Source organism: Dendrobates tinctorius, unplaced genomic scaffold (assembly GCF_039654945.1).
Source record: "Dendrobates tinctorius isolate UK_male_01 unplaced genomic scaffold, ASM3965494v1 ptg000064l, whole genome shotgun sequence".
In the NCBI taxonomy this organism is placed as follows: domain Eukaryota; kingdom Metazoa; phylum Chordata; class Amphibia; order Anura; family Dendrobatidae; genus Dendrobates; species Dendrobates tinctorius.
The window spans coordinates 8,673,030-8,689,311 of NW_027361732.1; the positions used below are offsets into that span (position 1 = coordinate 8,673,030).

The following is a 16,282-nucleotide window of genomic DNA, read 5'->3' on the forward strand; positions in this document are numbered from 1 at the left end:
CTGTGACCTGATACCGTGTGTGCATTTCCCTGTGGTCTGTGACACTAACAGGCTCAGCGTGTTTGTATGCTTTTGTTGCGGTGCCTCTGTGTGTGAACAGAGCCCGCTTTGCGCACTTCGGGTGAAGTTGAACCCGTGTGCATTATACCGCCATATTGCACGTCTGTCATTACCTAGCAGCGGTGTAACACCTACTGCACGGTGGATCCCGAGCGGCGAATGCACTTTATTATTTATTTTTATTTAGTGCATTCCGCCGTTCCTAACATTATGCTAGCGCCAAGGTCTGGCTAGTAATGGCAGATCAGCAGCAACTCCTTCAGTGCATTCGCCAGCTAGACGGCCTGTTGACTATTCTTGAGAGTGTTATCTCAGTGGCGAAGTCTTCGGAGGTTGCTGTACAGGCGATCTTAGAGGCGGTTTCATGTATGTCCACGTCCTCCCCTGCGCCGACAGTTTCCCGCCTCCTGTTGCCCGATAAATTTTCTGGCGATTGCGCCTCCTGTAGGGGTTTCGTCAGCCAGTGGTCTATCCAGCTGGAGTTACTGGCTGCGCGATTCCCTACGGAATGGGCCAAGGTGGGGTTTATTGTTTCCCTTCTGTCGGGCAAGGCGTTGGAGTGGGCTGCGCCATTATGGGAGCGTGGTGACCCAGAGGTTCGGACCATTGCTCACTTTCTAACAGCCATTAAGCAGGTCTTCCTAGGACCGCGGGTCACGCACGACACCTCTCTACAGCTACTGGCTTTGACTCAGGGATCCCTCTCGGTTAGTCAGTATGCCATTCGTTTTCGGACACTGACTTCTGAGCTGGAGTGGTCTGACAAAGCCCTCATCCCTGTGTTTTGGAGAGGTTTAGCTGAGCATGTTAAGGATGCTCTTTCTACCAGAGAGGTTCCTGCAAGTCTGGAGGAGCTGATTGCCATTGCCACCCGTATTGATCTCCGTTTTTCGTAGAGTGGGCTGGAGCGTGCTCAATCCAGACTGAAGATTACTCCGGCTCCCAACCTCTTTGACCCTCTGGAATCACCCGAGCAAGAGTGTTCACTCCCACAGCCCATGGAGGTGTCTCGCGCCAGTCTCGAGGCGCGTCCGGCACTAAGCTCCACTTGCGGCTGCCACTGTCAGCACTGTTTACCAGGATAACGGGGCCCCGCAATGGCCAAACTCTGTGCCGCCGGGCAAGACCTTTGTCCCCCCTCACCTTCGGCCGAAGGTTCTCGCGTGGGCACACGCATCCAGGGCGGGTGGTCGCTGTGGCTACATGCAGACCACAAAATCCTGGCAGGGTCGTATTGGTGGCCGCACAGGGCTTGGGACATTAAAAAATATATTCAGGCATGCGCCTCGTGTGCTCGGGTAAGCTTCCTTAAACAGAGAGTGGAGACATCCGCCAACACACTGCGGCGTCCCACTTCAACTTATCCTCCGGGCGCTTTTTCCGCTCCCGTGGTCTCCCATGTGTCCCTTCTTAAACCTGGCGATCTTGCCACCTCTGATACCTTCCACGTGTCCCGGTTTTCCGCGTCACCTACCGGGACACCAGACTTGCCTTCGGACGAGTCTGAGGCCTATGCCTCTGATCGGCACAGGGTGGTGGATTGGAAGGCTCAGAGAGGAGGGGGCCCTAGGAGGGGAGGTAATGTTAGGCATCAGGTTTCTGCGTCTGCTCTGCAGGAATCCAGAGCCTCACATTCTGTGGTCTCCTGCTGTCTTTCTACTGCAGAGGAAATTACTTTGCAGCAGACCGTTCCAGAGACTAAGTCCCTCTGTATTCCTACTGGACATGCTCATGAGACGATCTCCCATTGGAGATCGGGAGTCATGTGCCCAGGTCCTGTTCCAGATCTCATTGGTCCATCTCGGAGATCTGGAAGGTCCCGCACGGCTATAAAAAGCGCGCATGGCCTTTCCGCCATGCGCTAGTATAGACTATACTTGCTATGTGTGAATGGTGATGGATGCATGACTCTGGTGACTGACTCATTTGAAACCCCTTCCCTTTGATAATACGCATGTGGATAGGGAATTAGTTTAGTAGTCAGCGCCAGTCAGTGGCAGGCCTTAAGCTACTGTGCACACCGCACCGCTACGCTAGCGTCCGACATCGCGCTTGCTTTCTGGCGTTGTCGTCGAGTGGCAGTGTCCTACGCCGCGCTGCAGTTGCAGCCCTCCTTGGCGTCCGCAGAAGCGACGTCGCACACACGGTAGGTCTAGAGGGACGCAGCTCCTCTGCCTTGGGTCCTGCTCCTGTGACCAGATACCGTGTGTGCATCTACCTGAAGCCTGTGTCACTAACAGGTTCAGCGGTTTGTGTGTTTTTTGTTGCGGCACCTCTGTGTGTGAACAGAGGCCGCTCTGCGCACTCCGGGTGAAGTTTAACCCGTGTGCATCATGCCCCCATATTGCTCCTGCCACCACTTAGCAGTGGTTATACCACCTACTGCACGGTGGACCCCGAGCGGCGAATGCACTTTATTATTATTTTATTTAGTGCGTTCCGCCGTTCCTAACACATTGAATGGAGTGGAGACACACAGGAGTTGATTCAGGGCAGAGATTGGAAAAGCTAGATACCTGTATGAAGAGAATAGAGATGCATGTCACTTTCATCCATGTTATAACTGCCTCATACTTTGATCAAATGGGGATATATTACTAATATTACCCTGGATGGAGGAAGCAAGATTTACTCCAAGACCAATATTTCTAATGACACCTGTGGCCTGCTGGGGTGACGGAGTCAGCGACTTTGTGCTCAGTCACAACTCTTAACAGTATAGGTGTCTTGAGAACACCGATTCTGGTAACAGACAAGGCAGCCCACAACCAGACAAGCCCTTCTGGCATTTGCCATAATTGCCAAATGGCCAGTCCGGCCCTGTCATAATAGATGGGGAGCTACTACTAAGGGGGCCATTGTAGCCTAGGGGCTACTAGAGAAGGCACAGGGCACTTGTTAGCCGCTTCAGGGTTTACTACACATTTAATAACAGTTTTAATAACTGTTTCAACAAATGTATAACTGTCTACGGCACAAACCGGCTGGATAGGTGATATAATGTTCCCAGCACCATAGAGCCTGCAGGAAGCCGGACATAATGACGGCGGGGGGCCGCATCCTGCTCTCTTCACTGCGCGCATATTTGTAAAGTTTGTAGAAAGTTTAGTGATGACCGGTAGATGGCGCTGCACACAGGAGCAGCCGCGGAAATAGCGCAAAGGGGCGGTGACATTCCTCTGCCGAGTCTCACACTTAGGCACGCGGCCTCACCTCCCCCCATTACTCCGCACTGCGCAGGCGCTGGAGGCGTCACTAGGGCCGCGCCGCCCCTATATGAAGCAAGTGAGGCGCTGACTCGTTCCTTTTTCTTCCCCACCCTTCGCCGACACTGAGGTTCCCGCAGACTTCTCCGGGACTCCAGCGCCAAGCCCTCCGCCACCATGATTATTTACAAGGATATTCTCACCGGTGAGTACAGGGTCACCCCGGGGCTGCCTGACAGCGGTTTGTGCCGCCAATATACGTGGTAGGACTCAAACTTTTACCGGTGTGCGGAGGCCGCGGCCTCGGAGCTGCTAGTGAGGGAGAGCGGCCGTGGTGGACTAGCGGGGATGATGCGGGGAGCGGGGCCGGCTGCTTGCCTCCTCCCTGCGGCCGGGTAGCGCTGCGGTACCGCGGGCCGGGGCTGAGGTCGCCAGTGCGACTCTCGCCTCCTGCTTTGTGCGTCATCACCGGGAAATGGGCGGGAAGGATGTGGGGGAGGGGCGTCACCGGGTAGACTAGTGCTGGTGAGCGGCGAGGCACAGGCCTCCTGCCAGCTGTACTGGAGTGCCCCACACTGTGGGGTGGTGGTGGTCTATGGCTACCTGGGCAGGATATACAGGTGTGCCTGTGACACAGGGCAGTGTCCGGGCCTGCCTGCTGCTTGTGTAATGTTACTGACTGTAACCTATAACTCTGCTGTGAGTACAAACACTGGATCCTCTAGATTTCTCAGCTGCACACAACTCCTGATATATGAACAGTCCAGTGTTTATTGGCAGATTTGGGGTTCTTCCTGTGGCAGCATGCTTGGGGTTCCCATTAAATCTCTCTGGGGCTGAGTGGCAGTGGTGTTATGTACAGTATAGCTTGTGTCTCTGATATTTTGTTTGTACCTGACTTTTGTATTATGCCCTGATATACAGTGTTGGGGTTATCCCGGACTCTAAATGTAGATAACTTGTAAATCTTAAGGGTATTTGCACATGTTGCAGAATCTGCCAGTCAAAATCTGCACGGATTGTGCCTCTGTTTTTACACCTGCGGATTACTATAGTGGAATGGGTGTAAAAATGCTGCAGAATACACACAAAGAATTGACATGCTGTGGAAAACTGCTGCGTTTCTGTGCAGATTTTTCCACAGCATGTGCACAGTGGCTTTTATTTCCCATGGATTTACATTGTACTGTAAATCGCCAGGAAATCTGCAGTGGATCCACAGCATATCCGCAACGTGTGCACATACACTTAGGGGGATTATGAGCTGGGCTTGGGGCAGTTTGTCTTTCCACAGTAGACACTAAGAACAGATGGTCTTGTTGTAGCCTGACACCCTTACACCTCATCCAGATATCATGGTTTTAATTACTTTTTTTTTTTTTTTTTTTTTAGGAGATGAAATGTTCTCTGACATCTATGTGGTCAAAGAAAGTCCTGATGGGCTGTGTCTTGAGGTTGATGGAAAGGTAAGCTTCTGGCAGTGGCTTAGGCACAGTAATCTTATAACTCCTCCAAATAGAAGTTTGATCTGGTCTTATAACTTGCTGTTCTCTTGTAGATGGTCACCAGAACTGAAGGTCAGATTGATGATGCCCTAATTGGTGGCAATGCGTCTGCCGAGTGTCAGGATGAAGGATCACAAACATCAACAATCCGTGGGGTTGATATAGTATTAAATCACAAACTTCAGGAAACTGGCTTCACCAAGGAGTCATACAAACAGCATATTAAAGACTATATGAAAGCGTAAGTGGTCAGACCTGACACTGCACACAACTTGTGCTTGAGCAGCTGGCTCTTACCTTCAGAAGATGCATATGTTAAAAAAGAACAAAATACTGGCAACCACTAGTGTAATTACTGGTGTCACTGAGAACCAAGGTGTAGACCAAATGTATGGTGTTGCACCTCTACATACTGGATTAGATGTACAAAGGTGATCATTGCTCTCAGTTGTGTTAACTCTGTGGAAAGGCCTAAATTAACAGTGGGCTGAAGAACTTGCCTTTTAAGAACAGCTGGTTCTCTTGATCTGGAAATATTGGCTGAATGGATATTTTTCCCCTCACTTCTCTGCTTCATTTTAAACCTTAAGTGCACAGCCTTCTACTGATGTCTAGGTCTTGTTTTCTGAATTTGGATCACCCCATTCCTAGCTACTGTGCGAGTATTCAAAGTCCTGCTGCATAAGTTTCCAAAGTTATTGATGTGACAACACTGGTCAAATTTATTCTTTCCACCCATCTAGGTTATAGCACTCAGTGCATCTGTTGGTAATCGCTGAATTGTGTAATGTGGACTCCTGCTGGCACAGTGTGGCAATGATGACTATCTTAGGACACCTTTGGAGGCTCTGTTCCTATGAAACAATTCTCAAGTCTGAGCTACTGTGAAAATGTAACTCTCAAACTGCGTAGATGTGATTAATCAAACTTTTTTTTTTTTCTCCCTAAGCATCAAAGGAAAACTTGAGGAAAGTAATCCAAACAGAGTAAAGCCTTTTATGACTTGTGCTGGAGGAAAAATCAAAGAAATTCTTGGAAACTTCAAAAATTACCAGGTAAAGTCTTAATATTGACATAAAGCAAAAGCACTCTAAATGTTATCACCTGAATTTAAATGCTTAGACACTGGGGCAGATTCCTGGTTTTCTTGCCCTTCTAATGTGGGACAAAGTACGAGTACTTTTTAGAGTTTGTAAACCATTCTTGGAGAAACTTGTCTTAATTTCTATTTACACATGCAAAATAAGAATGTTAGTAGAAATCTGCTTCTTTGACATAATTGATCAGTCATTATCAAAATTCAGCTCCAAGGTAAAATTTCCCTCAGAATTGAGACTTTTGATTAAGACTTCAGTTATGGTAGAGAAGCAGATTTCTAAGGCTGGCTTCACACTAGCGTTCGGAGGCACAGGGCTGTCGTGCTTCCTCTGGTCAGCTCCTCCTTCACAGTGCGCTGGGTGCAGTGCCAAAAGGGCGCACAGGCCAGCATGTACCCAACGCTAAATATAGGGTACACTGGCTGCATGCAGCGTCCTGCGCTCAGAGGTGGAGCTGACCGGCCGAGGTGTTGCAGGGGGCGGAGCTTAGCGGCGGCCCTGCGTTGCACCTCCGAACGCTAGTGTGAAACTAGCCTAAGATATATCACAAAGTTGCTCATTTTCATGTGTAGTATTGATAAATTTAAAAGCCCTGTTGCTTTATGGCACATTCCTGCATTCGGCAATTTCTGCAATGCTGCATATTTATGTAGCGACTAACCTGCAGCAGCCAGACTTGCAGCATAGTGGATGGGATTTGTAAAAGTCTCATGTCCACTATGCGTGTGTCTGCAGATCACCTGTGGAGACTGACATGCAGCTCGTCTTATAATACCATGTCTATTTCTATTGTGGAAACTAGCATCTCTACAACATAAATGACATCAATAGAAGGTATTAAATACAGTTCAGTGAACACGTGCAGATTTACCTGCATTAAATAGACCGCAGCGCTTTAAACGCCACAAACATGCGCTGCACTTTCAGATTGTGCCTTTAACATGCATGCCCACAATTGGGAAGAGCAGCGTTTTAAGCACAGCTTGCCAGCACTGCTTCCATAACGCTGCATTTTATGATAAAAGTTCTACAATGGGATTTCTAGAACTCTCATGCACACTGCTTTAGTTTAACCCTTATGTAAACTCACCTGCTGTGCAGGTTTACAAGCTGAAGCTTGTCAACTATCTGCAGTGGAGACTCTCCTCCACGTCCTTTCCCCTTAGCCATTCACTAGGTGTGGTAAATCTGCATGGGTCACTGAACCCATGCGGCTTTAACTGATTAGAACACAGCACTTTGGATGTAGAAAAATACACTGCATCCCAAACAGTTTTTTGATAGTGGGCACATGGCCTTAAACATTCAGGCTCTAGAGTCTTTTAAACAGCACATCTTTAAATCGAACATTTGTTTTTCTTTAGGCTTGGTGCTTTCAGGTGGGCTTTAGAGCAAACACCACTCCAAACATACTTGAGTGTGTGAATATGTCCTTGCTGTCTTCTAACTTGCATGTTGTATGTGTAGTTTTTTACAGGAGAAACTATGAATCCAGATGGAATGGTCGCTCTCCTAGATTTCCGTGAGGATGGAGTAACACCATTTTTGACCTTCTTCAAGGATGGCCTGGAAATTGAAAAATGTGTAAGTTGGTCATCTATTAAAATCTGAAGTGTTTCCTAGATTTTAAATGGGGGTTCTAAGAACTAGCAGAAGTTTCCTTTTAGTTCTTTCATGTCCTTCAGGATTTCTCAGGGGGAAAAAACAAAGATATTCAGAGTGCTGACTATTTTTATTATAGTACACATCCAAATAAAAGGATACTAAAGACAATAATAAAAAACTTTATTTTTATATAGCGCTAACATATTCCGCAGCGCTTTACAGTTTGCACACATCATCATCGCTGTCCCCGATGGGGCTCACAATCTAAATTCCCTATCAGTATGTCTTTGGAATGTGGGAGGAAGCCAGAGTACACGGAGGAAACCCACGCAAACACGGGGAGAATATACAAACTCCTTGCTTGCAGATGTTGTCCTTGGTGGGATTCAAACCCAGGACTCCAGCGCTGCAACGCTGCAGTGCTAACCACTGAGCCACCGTGCTGCCATTGTCACAAGAATTTTATTTGTAGCTCTCAAATTTTTTTTTTTTAGATAAAAATATAATTAAAACCAATGCACAAATGGTGTGCAGGGGGCACAGACACTATGGCCAACAACAAAACACATAGCATTCAGTAAATGTTAGAAAGTCAGTGATATGATCCAAATCAATATGTAATAAAAATAAAGTACATGTGTATTCACCCACATATGCAGAAAATGTGTCCTGTGCACAAATAATATATTAATTATATCCCATAAAATGGTGTGAAAATGTGTATTTCAAAATAAAGTGCACAGTGCAAAAAATATATCAAAGGCTATATAGCCTTCATTGCATATAAATAAGAAATGAACAATAAAATATTTAAGTGCAAAAAGTGACTTAACACTGATGGATCAATGCTGGGACGAAGCAAGAGCAAAATGTGTGTTGGAGTGTTGTGTGCAGGGGGCAGGAGGAGACTCTGGTCAGTAACCACATGAAGTGATCTTATTCCATTCACTTAATTATACTGCAACATTTGTGATGGTAGTCAGCAGTGATCCAGCAGTCTTAAGTCAGTCTTTTTGCACTTAAATATTTTATTCATTTATATGCTATATAGCCCCTGCCATTTTTTTGCACTGAGCACTTTTTTATTTTGTAGGTGGTTGCATATTGAAATAAACATTTTCACACAATTTTCTGGGATATAATTGTTTGTGCACAGGACACTTTATATTATGTTTTCACATATTTTCTGCATATTTGGGTGAATATATGTACTTTTATTTTTATGATATATTGATTTGATCATATCACTGACTTTCTAATATTTACTGAATGCTATGTGTGTTTTGTTGGCCATATTGTGTTCGTGCCCCCTGCACATTTGTGCACTGGTTTTTAATTTTTATAAAAAAAAAAATTGAGATACAAATAACTCTTGTGACAATGTAGTGTCTCTAGTATCTTTTATTTGGATGTGTACTATAATAAAAATAGCACTCATGAGTATTTTTGGCTTTATATCTCTTTGATATTTTGAGTTTTTTGATTATAGAGTTTTCTATTATCTTTTTCCATATTTATCTTTTTCTCAGATGAAGGCTGACTTGTCTCTAAACTGTCATTGTAACATTCTCACTATATCAGATGAGCTGTTATGACACAGGCTGGATTTATTTGCACATTTGCTTGGCAGACTGTTGTGCAGACCACCTGCAAAGCTTGGCATCAGACACATGATGCGGAGTTCCAGTCAAAGACTTGAAGCTGGTCTGAATTGGTCAAAGTACATTGTGTGAATTTGACCTACCTAAACTCCAGCACTGGTTTATGCAGAAAGCTAAATTTAGTTGTGTAGTTTAATAAATGACTAGCCTAAAATTGCAGTCTACCTCATATTTCCAATTAACATCAACATGGGTACTGTCTCTGCTATATGAAAACTTGTAGTGGCAAACTCTGAATTAGTAGGTTGTCATTGGACTACAATATAAATTGCTGGAGTACAAGTGTCTTGTAAAACTTGATCTGTGTAGCAGAAAAGTCTACTTGGAAATGAGTTTCTTGAAACTTTTAACTCTAAAGCACTAACTCTAATGAGGAGACAATGCTGTCAAATCTCTGGGGGAGGGGGACAAGCTGGACTCTTGATGCCATCAGGGCTGTGGAGTTGGTAAAGGCCCCATTACACATAACTATGTCCCAGCGATCCCACCCACAATGCAATGTGGATGGGATCACTGGGACATTGTTAGGCTGATTGCTGGTGACCTGTCACAGACACTCACCAGCAAGCAAGCTGGTATCTAGGGTAAACATCGGGTAACTAAGAGCTGCGGGGTTCTTGAATACCCACTGTTTACCCTAGATACCAGCATGCAAGCTGGTATCTAGGGTAAACGGCAGGTATCCAAGAGCCACGCAGCTTAGTTACCCGATGTTTATCCTAGGTACCAGCGTTGCTGGTCTCTCGCTGCCACACGCAGCAATGCAGGAGACCAACAATCAAACTGCGCCGCACGATCAGTGATAACTGGCAGGGGGCCCGGTCGCTGAGGCATGTCACAGTGAGATCACTATTACAAAATCGGTAATTTTGCTGTGTGATGGGGCCCTAAGCCAAACCTCTGACTCAGACTCCTCAATTTCCATGATTACGACTCCACCAAAATGGGCTCCGACTCCACAGCCCTGGATGCAATGACTGCCTTTTTGCTCTAGTCTTAATAGATCTCTTCCAGTATGATCTGCATCTATTGATAGACCATAAGCCTCATTCTGTTGCTTTCTGGTTTGCACAAAGATGCTATAGAAACTTTTCCTCGCGCTTTCTGTGTGTCTGATTGTGGCTAAGCAGATTGAATAGAGGAATACATGGTCTTGGTCTACTGAACCTTCTCAGGTTACTTATATACTTTTTTTTTTTTTTCCCCTTTACAGTAACTGAAGTTGAATCATCCATCATAACCTGCTGCTTCACATCCATACAACATCAGGATTAAGCAAAGTCTTAATGCCCCCACTTGAACTGGACTGTTATCATCATGCTACTTTTCTTTTGATCTAAATTATTGGGGTGGAGACATCATTTTTAAACTTTGTCATTTAGTCTAATAAAGTTGTCATGCTCCACTCTAAATGATGCATCTCTAATTCCTACATATTGATCGACTTTGGAAAGGAGTCTCTTATCAATGAGTTATCCGAACATTAGGTTTTAATTCAAAGATTACTGTAGGTGTCCACAGCAAATGGTTTGCCTGGTCTGACATCAAAATGTGGCTTTCTTGACCTTTTATAACTGGTGTCTACACACAGGACTGCATTAATTGAGCAATCTGTGAAATTGCCAGTGTTTTCAGCACGTTGGATGACTCTTGGCATCTCGATGAGTAACACTCCCACCATGTCTGTAGACTGTGTGCATCAGGAAAGGGGGGTGGCTATGAAAACTGGCACAGCCAGAACTTTCTCGCTTGCTGCAACAGTGATGTGCTCGACGCAGGGCAAGACTTGTATTGGCAGAGGACCAGATCCAGTACTCAAACTTGCTAATGTCCTTTCAGCATTGGTGTTGCATAGCATTGACGGCACTCTCAAGCTGTAAAGAAGCTGATCCTAAAAGCTCCAACAGCTTCCTGCTGCTTCAAATAGAGTGCAATTGACTTATTAATGGGCACATGTTTTATGGAAATAAGCTACTGTCACCCAGGAGCAGTTAAGGTGAAGTGTGCACGTTGTGGAAACACAGGTAAAGTGACCTGCGATTTGGTCTGTGGTTTTGCCCTGCGGTTTCACACCTCTACTATGGTAAAGGTATGAAACCGCTGCGGAATCCACACAAACAATTGACATGCGGTTTGTAAAACGCAAGAAAAATCCGCACCGTCGGCATAGCGTTTTTGAAACCCCATAGGGTTTCATTGTACTGTACATGGTCAGCGGAACTGCTGCGTTTCCGCAGGGCCAAAACCGCTGGGGAAACGCAGCAGAATCCGCAATGTGTGCACATAGCCTAAGCATTTTTAACTGCATCTCGGATTTTTTTTTTTTTTTTTTTCCTGGTCTTTTAGACCGAGGCAATTTTGACTTGGCTTTGCCAAATGTCAGGTGAGGCACTAGCCTGTTATGGCTATAAAAGTATATCAATGTGCATATATGCAATCTCGGCAGGAGCCTTGGGGCACAGTATCTAAAACTCTACACTGGGGCTTCATGACAGAGCAAGATAATACAGTTGACTTAAGTTTGCTGCCTCATTTCATGGCTGCTCCTCGTCAGTAGTGTTCAAGGTTTGGCTGCACATGGCCTCATGATTTGGCTTTAGACTTGAAGGGAAAAGGTGCGTGATTTTAACTTTTGTATTTGATTATACAATCAGTTATTTTTAATACAAAATTAAGTAACTAATTCAATAGTCCTTTATTTGACTTGTGTTTGCCACGGGGGGCTGCCATTTTCAGTAGTGGGGGGTGTAAGTGTCTGGGCATGACACTTGCACACCTCACTTGTGGCTGCCATGGGCATAGGAGCCAATGGTCGGACTCTGACCGTATCTCTTGCATTGAGGCTGCTTCTCCTGCCTCTCAGCTGTGACCTGGACAGCCCAGGAGGGTGTGCCCAGGTCACAGCTATGGGAGGAGATTGTGGCCATTTTGTTGCCTGCAGCATATGCTGTGGGCTTTATTTTCCCCTGTCATCACACGCACTGAGCAGTGTGTGTGTGTGTGCAATGACAGGAGCTGCTGGTAAGACCACTGGTCAGTGCACTGTGGGGTCATGCTGTCACATCTCAGTGTGACCCCACAATCTGACTGTCACCCACAGCAACGCTGCCACTGTCAGTCACAGCGCTGCGGGATCATGCTGGCAGATGTCAATGTGACTCTGCCGCAGTGCCCTGTGGTAAAACAGGTGCAGGCCGATGAGACTACTACCCTCATCGGGCTGTGTCTGATGGGAAAGTAGTCTTATCTGCTGGCACCTGTGCTCAGTTAAAAAAATAAAAATACTTTCACATATAAACCCATTATACTCGCCTCACACCAAATCCCAACGCCCTCATCTAGAAATGTAAAACAATAAGCCACCATATACTTGCTGTCTAACTTAATCTAGTGTCCCACAGCAATCTCACACGTCGCGAGATGTGACCACACTACCCGGCCACTGGCAATACACTGACAGGAGTTAATGGCTCTGGCAGCTGTAGTGTATCACAGCTGTGAGTTCACAAGTGCATCAGCTCCGTGCTCTCTCACTTGCAATACCGCTGTGTGAGAAAGTAACCACACAGCAGTGGTGCCATAAGTGAGAGCACTGGAGTTCCTGATGGACTCCAGTGAACTCTCACAGCATCAGTGTGATACATCAGTGATTACCTCCTGTCAGTGTAATAATTTTTATTTCTATAGCGCTGACATATTCCACAGCACTTTACATTTCAGAGGGGACTTGTACAGACAATAGACATTACAGCATAATCACATAGATTATAACAAATACCAAGAAGAGGGCCCTGCTTGCAAGCTTACAGTCTGAGGAAAGAGGTAGACACAAGGTGGGTGGTAACAGTTGCCCTGATTGTATGGACCAGCCATAATGTGTGTAACAGTACAAACACAGAGGGCTAATGAATGCATAAAGCATGTGGGAACATGATGCGGGGAATCTGGTTATGGTAAAACTCTTGGCTGTGCCACACAGAGATTAGGTTAATGTGTTGAGGCGATAGGCCAATCTGAATAAATGCGTTTTCAGGGCACGCTTAAAATTGTGGGGATTGGGGACTAATCGTATTGACCTGGGAAGTGCATTCCAAAGAATTGGCGCAGCACGTGTAGTCTTGGAGACGGGAGTGGGAGGCTCTGACTATTGAGGATCCTAACCTCAGGTCATCAGCAGAACGGAGGGTGCTGGTAGGGTGGTATACTATATATAGTGTATTACCAACTGTTTTTGAGCAGTCATATCACTGATGTGACTGATCTCAAAGTGATCAGGATTGTTGACACTGGATTATCTTCTTGGCAGACAGGTGAGGAATACTTGTGGTTTATTTTTGTTGCAGGCGACAAGGGTGTCGGTGGATTAGGTCTCCAGTAAATATGGTTTAAGATTATTAAAGGAATCTGATTATTTCAATTAAAGGACTTCATTCTGGCTGTGTATTTACCATATAGCTATAGGATTAGTAATGGAGGTGTCTGATATTGTCACCAGACAATACAATGGTGACATCAACCCCACAAATATTACCCCACTTTCCACCACTACAGGGCAAGTGGAAAGATCAAGGCTAAGTGCCAGATTTGGTGCATCTTGCAGATATCTGTATTATGGGGTGGCTGAGAGCTGGTTAGCCTGGGGGCCAATATCCATAGCCCCTTCCTAGGCTATTATCAGCCTGTCTGCATAGCCTTTAGTTATAAAATATAGGGGTACCTCACATTTTTGGGGGGATTTTAATAGCCAGTAAAGGCTAAGTATACAACTGTGAGCTGATAGCCTGGGAAGATCCATGGGTAGTACCCCCTTCCCATGCTATAAACATCTGCCCCCAGCTGCCAGCTTTCCCTTGCTGGCTATTAAAGTTATATGGCAGCCCATTCCATTTTTTTTTTAATTTCAAAATTAACAGTTGCTGTCTGGTTACAGCCTATGTACATTCTGTTAACACTCCTACATGGGCTGGTGACAGTGTAAATTTGTGTTTATCAGCTTAGTAATGAGGGTGTCAGGCTGAGTGTGTGAGCATCAGTGTGTGAGTATGATACAGTGAGCAGCACCAAAGAACAGAATCCTTGCTGCTTGGTGACGGCTACTTGTCAGTATAACTTGTCACCAACAAAATGGCTCCGCACTGTTCTTAAATGTCATCGTCTCTTATAAATAGTGGAAGGAGCCAGCTCACCTGTAAACACTAGCAGGTTGTCGGAGCTCCGTGCGGACCAACGTAGGTAATATGGAAAAAGAAATTTCGCTCCAGCTGCATAAAATCTTTTTATTGGAAATACATAAAATGACAAACTAGTTCAGCTCTCCATATAGCCACACAAGACCAAGATGAAACAAAAGGCTACGCGTTTTGACCTACATGGTCTTTATCAAAGATAAAGGTCGAAATGCGTAGCCTTTTGTTTCATCTTGGTCTGGTGTGGCTATATGGAGAGCTGAACTATTTGTCATTTTATGTATTTCCAAAAATAGATTTTATGCAGCTGGAGCGAAAAAATTTTTTTTCCATCCTTTTATCTCTTGGCAAACACCCAGAAGGAGAGGAGTGACATCACACAGCAGATTCAGCCCATAATTACTGCAGTGCAGTAATGTGAGCTAGTTGTACACTAGGTTTTTGTGTCAAATTTCAGTAGCTGCTCCCCTAGTGTTTAAAAGTGGAAATACCAAGCTTTTTAAAATTATTTTTTAATATTTTACTAAATTATAAAGAAATCATAATTTTTAAGAAAATGTTAACATTCTTTAATCTTTTTCAATTGCTGAAAAATTTTTGATGGCACCTTCCCTTTAAAGTTTTGAAGCCATGCTTTTCCAAATTTTTGATTTTTCTTGACCGATTACTCCATCTGAAGGAGGGCATATAATGTCAATGCAGCACATACCTCAAATATGGAGATTGCTCTTCAGCCGCACCTCATGGTGAATTGGCTCCTTATGTTGGGGATACAATTGAGATGCACCATTCAAAGATGGTTTACTCATAAATACAAGTCTGACAGCTGCTCTGGCTGCATGCCTCAAGCACAATGAACATGCAGTGGATTTCCAGTAATTTCCAATAGCCATAAATTGACTTGCAAGGCAGACTTTACATTTGAGGCTAAGTGCACACGTACCAGAACGCTCGTGGAAATTACCGCGAGAAATCCGGAATTCCATTCCGCGGGAAAATCGCATTTTAAATTCCTACGATTTTCCCGTGGAAAAACTAGCATTTTGCAAGCGTAAATAGCTTGCAGAATGCTAGCGTTTTCCAAGCGATCTGTAGCATCGCTTGGAGAACTGATTGACAGGTTGGTCACACTCGTCAAACAGTGTGACGAGTGTGACCAACTTTTTACTACTGAGGACGCCTATGCGGCCTCAGTAGTAAAAGATAGAATGTAAAAAAAAAAAAAGTGTTATTCTCACCTTCCGACGTCCCGCGCATCCGTTCCCAGTAATCCTTTGCGAAAATGCCCGCGATGACGTCGAGACTTCGCGATCCTGTGAGAACGGACGCCATCGCGGGCATTTTCGCAAAGGCTTACTGGGACCGGGAGCGTGGAGAGAGGCGGGAATGCTGCGCAGGACGCCGGAAGGTAAGAATAACAATATTTTTTATTTTAAATTCTATTTTTTACAGGGATATGGTACCCAAAGCCCGGAGGACAGTCTCCTCTCCTCCGGACCGTGGGTACCATCTGCAATTGTTCTGCTTACTTTTCGCATGGTGTGCACAGCCACATGCGGGAAGTAAGCGGAACAATGCATTCCTATGGGTGCGGGATCGCCGCGATTCCGCAAATTAATGAGCATGCTGCGTTTTTTACCGCAAAGCGATTCCGCCGCGGTAAAAACCGCAGCATTAGCACAGCATTGCGGAATCCCATAGGAATGCATGGGGTGCTTATTTTTCGCATTTTTGCGGCAAAATCGAGCGGTTAAAACCGCCGCGGAAACGCGAAAAAAAAGCCACGTGTGAACTCAGCCTAAATCTACAAGGATGTGAATTAAACTGGAAGTCTCCACTTATTTCACTCACTTAACCACAGCTCCTTTCTCAACACTGTAAAACCCCTCTATGTTCTCCCCATGTTTGCATGTGGTTTCCTCCCATGCTCTAAAGCAGTGTTCCCCAACGCCAGTCCTCAAG

At 45.3% G+C, this 16,282-nt stretch overlaps 1 protein-coding gene and 2 non-coding genes across 3 annotated transcripts; all 3 read left to right on the forward strand.

Annotated features, from left to right (window-relative positions):
• The first annotated feature begins 3,315 nt into the window (after window positions 1–3,315).
• TPT1 (tumor protein, translationally-controlled 1) lies at window positions 3,316–10,546 on the forward strand. Its single transcript, XM_073580281.1, has 6 exons — window positions 3,316–3,471; window positions 4,659–4,732; window positions 4,825–5,012; window positions 5,721–5,826; window positions 7,336–7,452; window positions 10,348–10,546. Exons 1-6 carry the CDS (start codon window positions 3,444–3,446, stop codon window positions 10,348–10,350), a joined length of 516 nt encoding a protein of 171 aa, XP_073436382.1. The 5' UTR covers window positions 3,316–3,443; the 3' UTR covers window positions 10,351–10,546.
• On the forward strand, window positions 5,583–5,654 carry LOC141094642 (small nucleolar RNA SNORD58). The gene has a single exon (XR_012233142.1). It is a non-coding gene; the product is annotated as a small nucleolar RNA SNORD58 (small nucleolar RNA).
• LOC141094638 (small nucleolar RNA SNORA31) lies at window positions 10,155–10,285 on the forward strand. Its single transcript, XR_012233139.1, has one exon. It is a non-coding gene; the product is annotated as a small nucleolar RNA SNORA31 (small nucleolar RNA).
• Window positions 10,547–16,282: the final 5,736 nt, after the last annotated feature.